We start from the raw sequence: 13,368 nt of genomic DNA on the forward strand, positions 1-13,368 counted from the left end.
AGGCACCATCAAACGAAAGTTCAATCAGCTACAACTGTAAGATCCAAAACAATTTATATTCTGGGGAAAACCCATTGCTTTGCTAAAGAAAAGCACTTTACCTCATCCAGGCGTTTCAGACTGACAAGGGAATTTATTTTAAAGTTTATTACAAAAATTTAGAATGGGCACTTTACCGCATCCAGGAAAAATAGCAGGTACACTGAACTAATACATTTACCTCTTACCACCAAAGCTCCTTTAGTCAGCTATTGCTAGCATTGAGCAAAAGGTTTATTTGGGTATAGACAACAAGGGGACACAATTAAGCTTTGCCATATGTATTAAGATAAAGACAGAAAGAATTTTGATCCCTGACCTTCTTTGCTGTCAAAAGTAAAGGAGCAAAACTTGGCAAATAAAGGAAGAACTGCAAGATCAGACACACAATCTGAACAATTACCAATGGGGACTGTAAGTCTAAAGAAGTACAGATGAGGAAATCATCTTATTTATTGCCACATTGACTTCAGTGTGCTGCTCATGTGACATCACTGCCATAAAACAGTTACAGAATCTTATTTTAAAGGATAATATAAGCTGCCATAGGTGAATTGGTTGTATAACATCCTTCCTGCCTGGCATGCTGTTCTTCTGAATCCCTGAGCCAGGATGAGTATTCAGCTCAGGTGTTCAGTAATAAATGTGTTATCTATATGATTGTTCCAGGTGTGTGACTGCATCTACTGACACCAACACGTCAGTTTTTTATCCAGGGAATCTGTATTACCTACACATGGCAGCTCACATTACTTCACAGCATAGATTTACAATCTCTTAGCAGTGTAGACCTTGACAAAGTGGATTAGACACCAGTGCCTGTTGTATTGATTACAAGTGGCCAAAACTTAAAAGCCACATCCCAACAATATCATCACAGCAACACCAAAGAACAGAGAAATGGGACTTTTTAGGCATAAGACACTTAACATAAAATGTATCATATATTTTAAACTCCTATATTGAAAAAAAAAAGTTCAAATGCACCTTTCAGTAGTCTTATTTTTTTGAAAGACGATTACCAAACTTGCACTATTAACAAGAAGTAAATATGCAAGTAGATAATTTTTGAAGAAATTGTTATCTCTATAAATTATGATATTTTACATTACATGATTTTATTTTGGATTGTATAACTAAGTCTCAGAAAGTGAAATGGAATGATCCTGAGATTACTGCAAGTTGCATATTGATATTTGATTGTTTTCAGCAAATACATTTTTATATATTATACAATGATTTAATTTTTTTTTATATCTATAGGAGTAAAATACAAAATATGTTCATTCTCTCTGGGGGAGTATTTACCTTATTACTATGATTACCATAAGAATATATTGTGTGATGGTTGCATTATTTCTCTTTAAAAATACTTGTTCATCTTCCCCAAAATGCTGTGAGCCTGACATTTTCTGTGACCTGAAAAGCAGATATGTTTAAAGATCAACCTGAGTGACAACCACAGGTACTTTCATTATTACAATGGAGTTGTGAGCCTATAGACATGCAGCTACAACATCTGAGTTAAGTTGCAATGTATTACAGTGTTGAACCTACAATTTTTTTTTTTTTAAACCAGGTGAGACTAACCCAACTCCTAAGTAACCATCTAAAAACAGCCGGGTGGTTACTAAAAAGTGCTGGGTGGTGCACCAGGCTAAAAGAGGCTGGGGAGAACACTATTATATTTATATTAATTTTAAAGTGTGGCAGCTGAACCTCTGGATTTTTTTCCAGCGCTGGAATGTAGGCAGGTCCTCAACAGAACAGAGCAAAAGAAATTATATTGAGGAGGGCCACCCATAGACATGGCAAGATGAGTGTTCATTACAACCAAAGCTAACAGGGAAGAGGTCTGCAGAACCATATATGAAGTTAAGTAATCATCTGTACTGGATGGCTCTAGATAAAACAAGCAGATTACAATGTGCATATGCTGGAGAAAAAGACACACTTGATTTTTTTAATAAACCAACCAAATATTTATAAATAACAATAAAGACAACACATGAGAACAATTCACTCTTGAAATACAGAAGTTTTATTTAGAAATGGCTTAAAGTAGAAAAACTGTTGAGAAAGTGAAAGGAATAAAGTCGGACTAAAATTGGAGGAACCAAAAAAACAAAAAAAAAATATAGGAGGAAATTACAAGTCTTAAAAAAAGGCCACAAGAGATTTAGAAAGTATAGCACTGCAGTGTCTGTGACGGTTGGCTCAGTGAAGGATGCGCACGTCTTATATGCGGGCCCTTCCTACGTTACATGCATAACTAGCACCAAACCATCCGTTCCAGGAGTGAATAACCCAGTGATCTGTAGGATACAGCAGATACATAGAAAACACGTCGAGAAGGAAGATATTAAATAATATATGTTGGCAAAATAAAGTTTTACAAAATAAAAAAAAAAAAAATGTTGGGAAGGATAGGGTGGAGAGGAAGGCTGCAGGACATCCTTTATGTCAGAGCCTCAGTACAAATTATTAGTATTTAGAGGTCAATTTGATTTAACTTCCACGTTTCCTTTTTTTTTTTTTTTGTCTGCCTGAGGGCTGAAGCCATTTATTTATTTATTTTTGTCAGAGGAGATTAGGTAAAAGCGATGGAGGTAGAGGAAGTCATGCCAACCCGGCCCTCCCCTCAGCACCTTACACCTTGAGCAGCACATTGGGACCACTCTACATGCAAGCATCAAGAAAAAAAAAAACCCCACAAGAGTAACCCCCAAAACTCGCACGGTGGCGAGTACCTACCTAGTGAGACACGTACACTTACTAAGCCATATTACACTGCAAGACCTTGGATATGAAAGCACATATAAACTCCTTAAGGCATTTTTGTCTGTCAACCATCAAATCGGTTTTGTTCGAACTTTGCAACCCGATAAGTCACCCGTTATACTTTTCACAATTTCAAGTTTAAAACATTCTTGCCCGCTAGCAACTGAAACCTTCAAGAGTTCCTTACTGAATGTTCCCATGGGAACATCAAAAAAAATATGGGGGTTAAGGGGTATAGTTTAATACTTTCTTGCTACAAAAACGGGACATCTCCAAGGTTTAGCCACCATAAGATGAGTGAAACTTTGGCAAAGTACACTTCTGAAAAGTGAGGAGCTGACCCAGGCCTCCGAGAATAAAAAGGATTATTTTTTTCTTTTACAGTTAAGCACATGATGGGGACAAAAAAAAAAAAATAATCAAAAATGACAGCATGGGAAAAGAACCATGTTAATATTCTTCTTGGTCCTCTTGTGGTGCCCCTTCATCTGGAATAACAAAACCCTCCTGCAGAAGACAAGACAAAAGTTATCAGATTGATGCAACAAACAATTTTATGTTCAGAGACAAGGTAAAGTGGAAAGGTTTCACTACATAATAAAGTTTATCTGAACACAAGAAGAGGTGTGATGGCTGCATGTGTTTTCATTTTTACAGCATGCATTGTTGATGTGCCTGTTCTGTGTACCAATCACTTCCATCAAAAACTAATCCCTACTTCTTTCAGCGGCCACATCCAAGCACTGGTTAGGTAAAATATATTATATTTTTGGGTTTAGATATGCTTTAGTGCCGCCAGCAGAATCCCTCCTTCCCCTTCAACTATTTTTGAATTTCTGTTTATGTAAAAGCAATGGAAGAGAGAAAGTTCTAAAATGGAAACTACTCATTAGCATGCACTACCAGCAATCTTATACAACTTCCATAATTAGGCTGGTAGATGTGAGGCATTTCTTTATGTTAAGCAATTGTGTTATTGAAAGTATACTTACATCTGTGGCATACAGAATCTCTATGATCCTCTGAAGGACTGGGTCACTTTCTCCCTCGTTTTCTTGGCAAATAAGCTCAATATTCCTTAGCTTGCCGAAATAAAAGTCTCTTTCTTTTTCTAGATCCTCAACAGTGATCTTAAGAACGTTTATCTGAAAAAGTCAAAAACATACAAAACAAGTTACATATTGGAGACATGAAAATTAAAAATCCAAAACTGTATGCAAGAAGTCTATGAAGCAATAACAATATTAAAAGTGAAATAGTAAAGTGAACCTTTAGCATAAATGTAAAAATTTGTGGGATGGAAAGGTTTTTGTTAATCCGTCCCTTCTGTAAATACAGCATTTTTAGCTTCCTCCTTTCAAAACCCTTAAAGCACATGAATAGCTTAGCATGCAATTGCAGCAAGTACTTTCATAGGCATGAAAGGGAGGTATATAAACTTGGCCAAGCCAATGGCAGACTAATGTGTATGCCCATATGCATTTAAGCTTGAGACTTTGAACAGCTGGCCATGAACCTATGACATTGCCCACCTGTTGAATTAGTTCTGCAGACTCATCTTCTCCATTGCCCATACCTCCAGGTTTCCTGCCAATGCCCTGAGCAGGTTTGTTGGTGGCTGGGGTCCTCTGGGCTTGTACAGCCCTCTGTGGAGCTGAAAAACAAATATGATAGTTATTACATGCTGAGAGCTGTAAGTGTATTAACACTGAGCAGCAAACGGTGCAGAACAAACAAAACCACCATAACTCAGATATTTTGGTTAGCCAGAAAAATGTGCTCCCCTCTCCCTGACAAACAAGTACCAATCTTAGCCATTCTCTTTCCGTAGTCTGTTGCTTTTGGAAGCATTGTATCAGGAGAACCATCTGTGGGAGGTACAGTATTCAGCGATCAGATCTACAGACACTATATCTCACAGATAATAAAGCACAGCAGTAATTGCATTTTAGAAGAAAAAGTGCAGCAAGCAACAGTTTACAAATTTCTATCTGCTTTAAAAAACCGGTCCAGCACACATTTACCTACATTTATCCTTCCCCACCTATTCTTGTTTTTAATCTGGTGTCTGAGTTTATATAGGTGATGCCACCCTAGACATGACATTTTTTGGGCCTGGTTTACTATTTTAGTGAGGGCATGCATGCAATGCGATGGAAGCTCCTCAGCCTAAAAAACAAAAACCAAAAAGAGATGAAAGGTGGGGCAGCATTGATGGGATTTGTACACCACAAAAACCATAAAGGGACCACAGAAAATGCTGGGTATGTAATTTTCACTTATAAAGAGAAAATGACTTTACATGGTACAGTTTATCGTTAAGGTAATCTAGAATAATTGTAGCTAGTAAAAACTAATAGGCTACAGCTGCTCTTGAACAGCAACAAGTGCAGGAATATACAATTACCTTATATGATGCTAAAGGGTAATACAAACTATAGTCTCTGTAGCATTTGCACAGCACAACCAAGTGGGCGCCCTATATGACATCCCAAGCTGAAGATGTTTATGTCCATCATACATCAATTTTTGAGCAGCACTTAGGATACCAAATAAAGAAACAGCGAACTAGCCTTGGGAAACTTTAATAGCCTTTGAAAGGACTTTAGGATAACTTTACAGCTGTTCTCCTCTCAGATACCTGAGTTTGCAGGTGCGACTGGCTTCTTGGGTTTGTTCAGAACTGGAGTTGGGAGAACTGGTGCAGGATTCGAATCTTGTCCTTGTCTGGCAGCGATAGGGTCGTAGTCTTTTCCATCGTAATTTGCATCGAAAAACTTTTTAAACCACTGTACAAATTCAAAGTTATCCTGGAACTTTCCTTTCACCAACTTGTCAACTGGAATTATCTACAGACATAAAAAAAATGGTTCATGAACAAGTGTTTAAGTACATGAGGGAGACTGAAGCAGCATTTTCATCAGGAATTGGTATTTAGGCCCCAACACAACAGACCTCTTTGAAGTGCATCTAATCCTAGGTAATGTATTGCTGTTTGCCAAAGATGTGGCGGTCCTTCTGTGAAAGAAACACTTCCTGCCCTCAGGTAACAATGATCATACTTTATTTATGGAGGGTCAGTGGTGTCCTCCTAGGACAGGAAATGTGTTAGGACTATAGGATACCTCCACTTTTCTACTCTACAAAATAGGAAAGAGAAGTTCTATAATAGAGGAAGCAAAGGGTTACTAACACTGCTCAAGATAATGCAGAACTGGGGGCACCTGAAAGACTGAGGATATTGAGCATGCAGAGCATTGTAGGAACAACTAAGTGGGTAGAACCAACATCATCAGGTTCGCACGGCACACTGAATCTGGGGGAAGACACAACAAAGACAGTACTGAAGATTGCTTCTTTATCGCACTTCATCCAGCCCACAGGACTAAGGCTACGTACACACGTCAAATTTTTCTCAACCGATAATCGGCTCAAGGTGAATATCGAGTGAGAATCTGGCGTGTGTACAGCCCGCAATGTTCATCGCCCGTGGATCCGTCCTGGCGGATTCACGGACGATCAAGGACGAGCGATCCTAATGCAAGGGAAGGGGGAATGCAGGCAGCAGGGTGCCGCTCCGTCGCTCTCCCCTCTCCATAGAGCAGAACAGTGCTGTATGTACAGCACTTGTTCATGCATCGTGTGGTCCTTATCGTTGGAAAGGATCATAAAAGATATGATCAAGAATTGCACATGTGTACGTAGCTTAAGGACACCCTGTGAGTATGGGGTGTGGAATAATTTGAAGGCACTAAGCTCCCTGCACTAATGATGAAGAGCTAAGCACCGATATCTCCCACAACAAGGAAAGATCTCAAGAGGAACAGGAGCTTCATTGGCACTAAAAGGGTAAGCCTAAAGTCAGTCTTTATTCCTAGCCATATTAAGGAAAATATGTATTAAACCACTATACAGGAGTTCTGTTTTCATTGCCAGAGGCAGCAGAAAAACAAAGAATCCACAGTTGACTAAATTATCAATTTACGCAACCATGGTACTGTAGCCTAAGAACTGAAGCTTGTTAACCAGTCTTTACTTGTCTCAGAAATACTTCTCGCAGTAATGACTTCCTGTTTGCATAACCCCCACAATGACACACAGTGAGGGAGCCAGGAACAGGAACTTGTATCATGCAGTCAGATAACACTCACTTTATCCACACCCATTTTCTTGAAGCTGGCTTGCAGGACTTTAAAATTCTGGATGTACTCGTGTTCAAGCTTAGCTCCGAATTTCACTTTCTTTAGCATGACGGATCCTGGAAACAACATGTCCATGAACTGACAATACATGCTACCTGTGGTAAAAAAAAAGCACAATGGTGGGTTAATAGAGAGGCAGAGGATTAAATAATCCACAGGTCAATTCACATGTCTGAAATATCCTGAAGTAGGGCAAAACAAATACACAACCTTTTGGCATGTCCCGAGTGTAATATACTAACTTAAAAATTACGATTTCTGTTAATTTATAGATGGTTTTAAAAAGGGACTTACAGTCCCATGCAGTCTGTGAACCTAATATATGCACGCTTTTTCCAGAAAAGTGACAAGCACATAGTGAAGGAAAGATTGGAATGACAAGCCCACACCTTAGATCCTAAACTGAAGCTTTATCATCATCCCTTTTATAAGTGGCGGTCACTTTGCCCAATCAGGATTCGGGTAGAACAACACATGGGTGAATTCCTAGCCCCATCTACCAGACACAAACTGGAGTCCTATATTAACCAGCCTAATATTTTCATTTATTGAATACAACCCCTACCAGCTTCATTTATCTTTTTTTATTTAGGAGCTCCATGAAACAGATCGAATTGAATGTGTCTGCAAGATATCTATACATACATATTAAATTATTATTATTATTACACAGTATTTATATAGCGCCATCATATTACGCAGCGCTGTACAAAGTCCATAGTCGTGTCACTAACTGTCCCTCAAAGGAGCTCACAATCTAATGTCCCTACTATAGTCATATGTCATTAATGTAGTCTAAGGTCAATTGGGAAGCCAATTAACCTAACTGAATGTTTTTGGGATGTGGGAGGAAAACCACGCAGACACGGGGAGAACCTGCAAACTCCATGCAGATAGTGTCCTGCCTGGGATTTGAGAAAATAAGCCAGGTGTATTCTTCTATGAATCCTGGTGTACTTTATTTCTTCTAGATATATGTAGTAATCCAGTGTGCCCATGCACCGGAGCTTTCTGTACTAAAAACCACTTCTACACCTTTGTGCAAATGAAAAGATGTCTTGTTGTTCACCCAATCCTGAATGTTTGTTGAGGTCGCCTGTACTTGGTGGACCTGCTGGGTCCCTCCAACAACTCTTATCTATATACAGCTCAGTGATGTTGTTAATACAGCTTGCATAAAGTAGTAGTAAGTCAGGTTTGCAAAGGTATATGGTGCACAAAAAGTGGATGTAAATACTTTTTGGATAATATAAAGAAATTACATACAGTGTCTGCAGCATTTAACGCAAAATGCATTTTTATATATAAAAGCACAACATATTTTTTAATTGATCTCTAGGGAAAACGTATAAATAAAAAACCTGCAAGCATAAATGGATTATGAAAGCCCCATATACAGAGGAAGGGTTCACAAAAAAATGATTACCAGCTCAATGGGCCAACCAGAAACAGATTTGTGTATCAGGAACTATGCCTCAACATTTAGAGGAACTTTGTCATTTGCCAAGTAAACTGTCCAGGAAAAACAAAAGGTGTTGTGCTTCCTGCGAAATGTAAAATGGCAGTGATACTCCAAGACTCCATCCGCCAATTTAAACACAATTGGGCTCCTTAACTAATGACCATTCACTACTGTAAGTTACTAAGGTAATGGACCCAAGAACTTGGATCCATCCTCCATGTCTTCTACGTTTAACCATTTTACCACCTCTCTAAGCAACCTTCTGCCTCTTATTTTTCTCTCTTTATTCACTCGCTTTTTATATATAACCAATCAGGTTAGCCACACAACAGCAAAATTCCTCTGGTTTAATTTGGTCCAGAACTTATTTACCCGACTTTACACCTTACAACAAGCAACCTACCTACTTGTGTTGCAGACAGATGGCTTACATCCATCACAATGAATTCTTCACTTTCACAGGCCTGACTGTAACCATAGAATTGGTTTATCCAACAGATGCAACCAAACATTCTACCCCCAGTCGAGATGTACCGCTTTCATATTTCTTTGTACCACATACATGTAACCTTTACAGAAAAACTAAAGTTCCATGTTTAAGAACACACAATCAGGCCGGTCAATATTGCAGAAAGGAACAAACGTATTTTCAGCAATAAACCTTCCAACCTGACTGATCACTCCTGTTATTTGGAATAAAGGTGAGCTGGGCACAAGCTTTGTTTGTCAGAATACCGGCTTCTCCTGCACATGCTGGAAATGAATGGAGTTACGTCATCCTGGCTCAGCCAAACAAGATGGCCGAAGATCCTCTACCATAGGGGAAGAAAGATGACAACACGGTGCAAGTGAACAGGCACGGGTGAGTAACAAGGGTTTAATTCTGCTTTAAGGTAATGTTATTATACCAGAAGGGATTCATTTACTGCTACAATCCCATAACTTATTTTTTTTCCTCTTGAAAACACACCCAGAAATCAAAGAGCTGTTTGAAGATTATTACATCATGCCTCGTCTGCAGTTTTTAAAAGGCTTTTTGTTGCAGGTTTAGATGCAGTAAGAGGCGTTCTCATTACATTTACCTGAACAGAGTTGCTCTATCTTGGTCAGGTTCAGATGCAGAGATTCGTTGATCCATGCCAGCATGTCATGACGACTCAAATTGTCACTTGTCACTGATGTGGAATAAACATTAACAGCCATTTTGTCTGAAAGAAAAACATAAAAAACACATAAATCCTAATGAAAACAGCGTTTTAAAAGACGCTACCCCTTCCACTTCACTGCAACGGGAGAATATCTTATCAACAATGCCTGCATGGACATGCACAGATTAAGTGCTGACAAGAATTGGTAAAGGGATTTTCTACTTTATTGGGAAATTGGGAAATAGAAATGTCCTCAGATTCAGGTAGCAAGGTGTTATAATCAATTATGAAAATAATTCAACATGAAGAGCGTTACAAAAGCTGCAAACTGTTGTCCTGTATGAGAGAACATATAACCTACACCTACAGTTTCCTTAAAGAAATATGAAGCCAAATAAAATAGGTTCTTATTTATCAAATCTCTATATTATATATATATATATATATATATATATATATATATATATATATATATCATCATATGTTTAAAGTTTGTAGAGAACCGATGTATTACCGAATGCTTTATAGATTTCAGAGTCAAGTCACTATCACCTTACCAAAAACTAAAGCCAAAGAGTTTTATTTTATCCATGAGATCCTTGAGATTACACAGCTCTGTTGCACAGCATAACCCTATCTACCAGGTACCTTGCAGGTTTTGTCCTTCCCATACATAGCCTGTGAATAATACTCATCTCTGTTACTTTACATGCACTTTTTATAACCGACTGGCTCCTTGTTTTGCTGCTGCCACTTCACGCATATGACCTTGTCAAACTCGAGTACTAACCCTCTGCAAGGATAGCTAATGAATATCAAATGACTGTTGCTGGAAATGATTTTTCTTGAATGTTTCCAGTGACCAATGAACAAATGAGCACTGTACAGATAATGCTTTACTATTCAATGGAGAGGGGGAGGATGAGCAAGCACCACCTGGCTCAAGGTTCTGTCCATTCCCTTATAGTTCGCTGCACCACCCAGCACTTTTAAATAACAACTCGGCTGTTTTTGGATGTTACTGAAAATTGGGTCGCAATACAGGGGCTGACTCCCGCCTACAATGTCTTCTCATCCAGCTTAAAAATATTTTGGGGGGAATACGGTGCCTGTGCTCTCCACCACAAGTGTGAACATAGGTCATTCATCAATCTGCCATGGTGGACTGATCAACAAATGTCAGGGTGCTGTAATATTATTATTAAACAGGATTTATATAGTGCCAGCATATTACGTAGCACTGTACATTAAATAGGGGTTGCAAATGACAGACGAATACAGTGACACAGGAGGAGAGGATGCTGCCCCAAAGAGCTTACAATCTAAAAGGTGGGGGAAATAAAACACAATAAGAGGGGAGATATGTAGTGCTTGGAAGTAGTGAGGGTTTCAAAAGACAGAAGATGGGTAGGTAAGGTTGAATCATTGGGTTTTAAGGGCTCGGGGCGGCTCTAGAGAAGTCTTGGAGCCATGCGTGTGATGAGGTTATGAGTGAGGAAGTCATTAGTAGGTCATTGGAGGAGCAAAGAGAATGGCTGGGGGGATTTTTCTATCAGGTCAGAAGGGTAAGTGGGTCAATAACTATGGAGGGGTTTGAAGGCAAAGCACAGGAGATGAATTTGATTCTAAGGTGAATAAAATTCAGATATTCATCATTTAGCTTTACACAGCTTGCATTCAAAAATAAATGAACACAGAGCTGACCTAATTTGTCTCTTAGGCTGCGTACACACATCCAATGGTTCTCGTTTGATAATTGGCTCAGGGCCAATATCGGACAAGAATCTGGCACGTGTGCAGCGCCCGTCGTCCAAACAACCGTACTAGCGGATCCACGGCCGATGGACGACAAACGATCCTAATAGAAGTGATGGGGGTGCGAGAGCGGGCAGTGGGGTGCTGCTCCATTGTTCTCCTCCTCCCCTCTCCATAGAGCAGAATGGTGCTGTATGTACAGAGCTCGTTCATGCATCGTGCAGTCGTTAGTACGGATCATGAAAGATCCTTTCAAACGACAATTGCACGTGTATATGTAGCTTAAGATCTAAAAGCAGCTCAGCTTTTAGCATAGTCGGCTAATTCAATCATGAAATGCATTTCCAGGAGCAGATAAACATATTATCTAAGATATATTGCACTCAGTTTGCTTCTTCTTTACCAAACCCATAACTGAACGCATTCCTCGGCCTGCTGCTGTCCTAATGGGATTTTTGAAAGCAAGGTTAAATTACTTTGATTGCTGTAGGGTTTTTCAGACAACAAAGGCCCATTCTGCACCAAGTTTACAATGGTTTCCATGAAAACCATTTCAATTGTGGATGGCCCGTAAACAAGACTGGACAAACTGTTTTTATGATGTCCCCAGGGATGCAAACATCCAGCTTCTATGGGGAGGGGGTAAAACAAATTCCTGGGTGCTATACAGATGGGGCATGTGCTACTTATTACTGCAGTGTTCCTCAATCAGGGTTCTGTGGCAGCCTAAGGTTGCTAGGGGTTCCCCCGAGTAACTTGCACCTCTCAGGTCAGTTAAGCAACACCAACGATCTTTTTGGCCGTCTATAAGGGTGAAATTTTGTCCACCGACCACCATGATAATATTCTGTGGATATAGCAATTTTACCAGTAATTTCCTTAAATCCACAAATATTTTAAAAATGTGGAGAAATGCTTTAATAATTTATTTACTGCATTGTGATTTTGATATGCAGTGTTCTCCCTAGCCTCTTTTAGCCGGGTGCACCACCTGGCACTTTTTAGTAACCCCCGGCTGTTTTTGGGTGGCTACTGATCACCATAGAGGGGGTCCACCCACCTACAGCTTCCGCCCACCCAGCTACATTTGGAATTTTCATAGAGATGACAGACCATTGGAAAGCAAAGCTGCTGCTACTTATTGTTAGGTTATATATGTGTGTTTATTTGCTATCTCAGAGGAAGGTTAGAATCCCTCATCAGGCGTTTATTACTACCTGACTTCCTACACATTTCCTTCCCCTCACTTCCTATCACTGGGAATGGGGCAGACTGACAGGAAGTTACGGTAATTGTTAGGTCAGAGGCTGCAGAAATATATATAAAAAAATAAAAAAGGATTGTGTTTCAGTAACCAGCAACCCATAACCCTGCATTGCCATGCACTGTGGTGCCATTCAATTTGAATGGCTTTCTAAAGCAAAATAACAGCCGTACATTGAAGTGTGCTGAAAAATAAAGGACATCAAGTCTCTTTTAAAATGAATGTCAGGCCTTGTGGTAAATGAATGCAGGTCACATAAAAATGCAGCGAGGAAGGGTCCTGTAGATCCGAAGAAGTAGATAAGTGATTTCTAAGATTTGACGTCTGCCTTCCTTCCAACACAGCCATAGCATTCTCCTGCAGCTACAAATCTGAACACTGAAGGGGTGTTAGAGATAAAGGGGCCTTATTATTTCTGCACATGACATAAGTCTCAGGGGGTAAGTTGTAGGCTCAGGTTAATAAAGAGCACATTCATATATAAACTGGTTACAAGGAGCACAGAGTGACATGAACAAGCAAACTCCTTTATATAAGGGGCATAGGAGGTGCACAGTGACCAATAAGAGGGACTGCTGTCATGTATATAGTGTATAAGGGGTGCAGCATGACCAATAAGAGGGACCACTGCCATGTAGATGGGGTACAAGGGGTGCAGCATGACCAATAAGAAGGACCACTGCCATGTAGATGGGGTATAAGGGGTGCAGCATGACC

At 39.6% G+C, this 13,368-nt stretch overlaps 1 protein-coding gene across 2 annotated transcripts in view; it reads right to left on the minus strand.

The window, feature by feature from the left end:
• Positions 1-2,057: 2,057 nt before the first annotated feature.
• The window catches only part of MAPRE1 (microtubule associated protein RP/EB family member 1), a 14,433-nt gene continuing 3,122 nt past the window's right edge, over positions 2,058-13,368 (minus strand). For both annotated transcript variants that reach the window (XM_072414244.1, XM_072414242.1), the window contains exons 2-7: positions 9,567-9,692; positions 6,972-7,117; positions 5,462-5,669; positions 4,353-4,474; positions 3,813-3,965; positions 2,058-3,327 (exon numbers count right to left, since the gene is read on the minus strand). In XM_072414244.1, coding sequence (XP_072270345.1) covers positions 3,271-3,327; positions 3,813-3,965; positions 4,353-4,474; positions 5,462-5,669; positions 6,972-7,117; positions 9,567-9,687 — 807 coding nt within the window. In that variant the 5' untranslated portion in view covers positions 9,688-9,692 and the 3' untranslated portion in view covers positions 2,058-3,270. The remainder of the gene's footprint in view (positions 3,328-3,812; positions 3,966-4,352; positions 4,475-5,461; positions 5,670-6,971; positions 7,118-9,566; positions 9,693-13,368) is intronic.

This window comes from Pyxicephalus adspersus, chromosome 6 (genome assembly GCF_032062135.1).
Source record: "Pyxicephalus adspersus chromosome 6, UCB_Pads_2.0, whole genome shotgun sequence".
Classification (NCBI taxonomy): domain Eukaryota; kingdom Metazoa; phylum Chordata; class Amphibia; order Anura; family Pyxicephalidae; genus Pyxicephalus; species Pyxicephalus adspersus.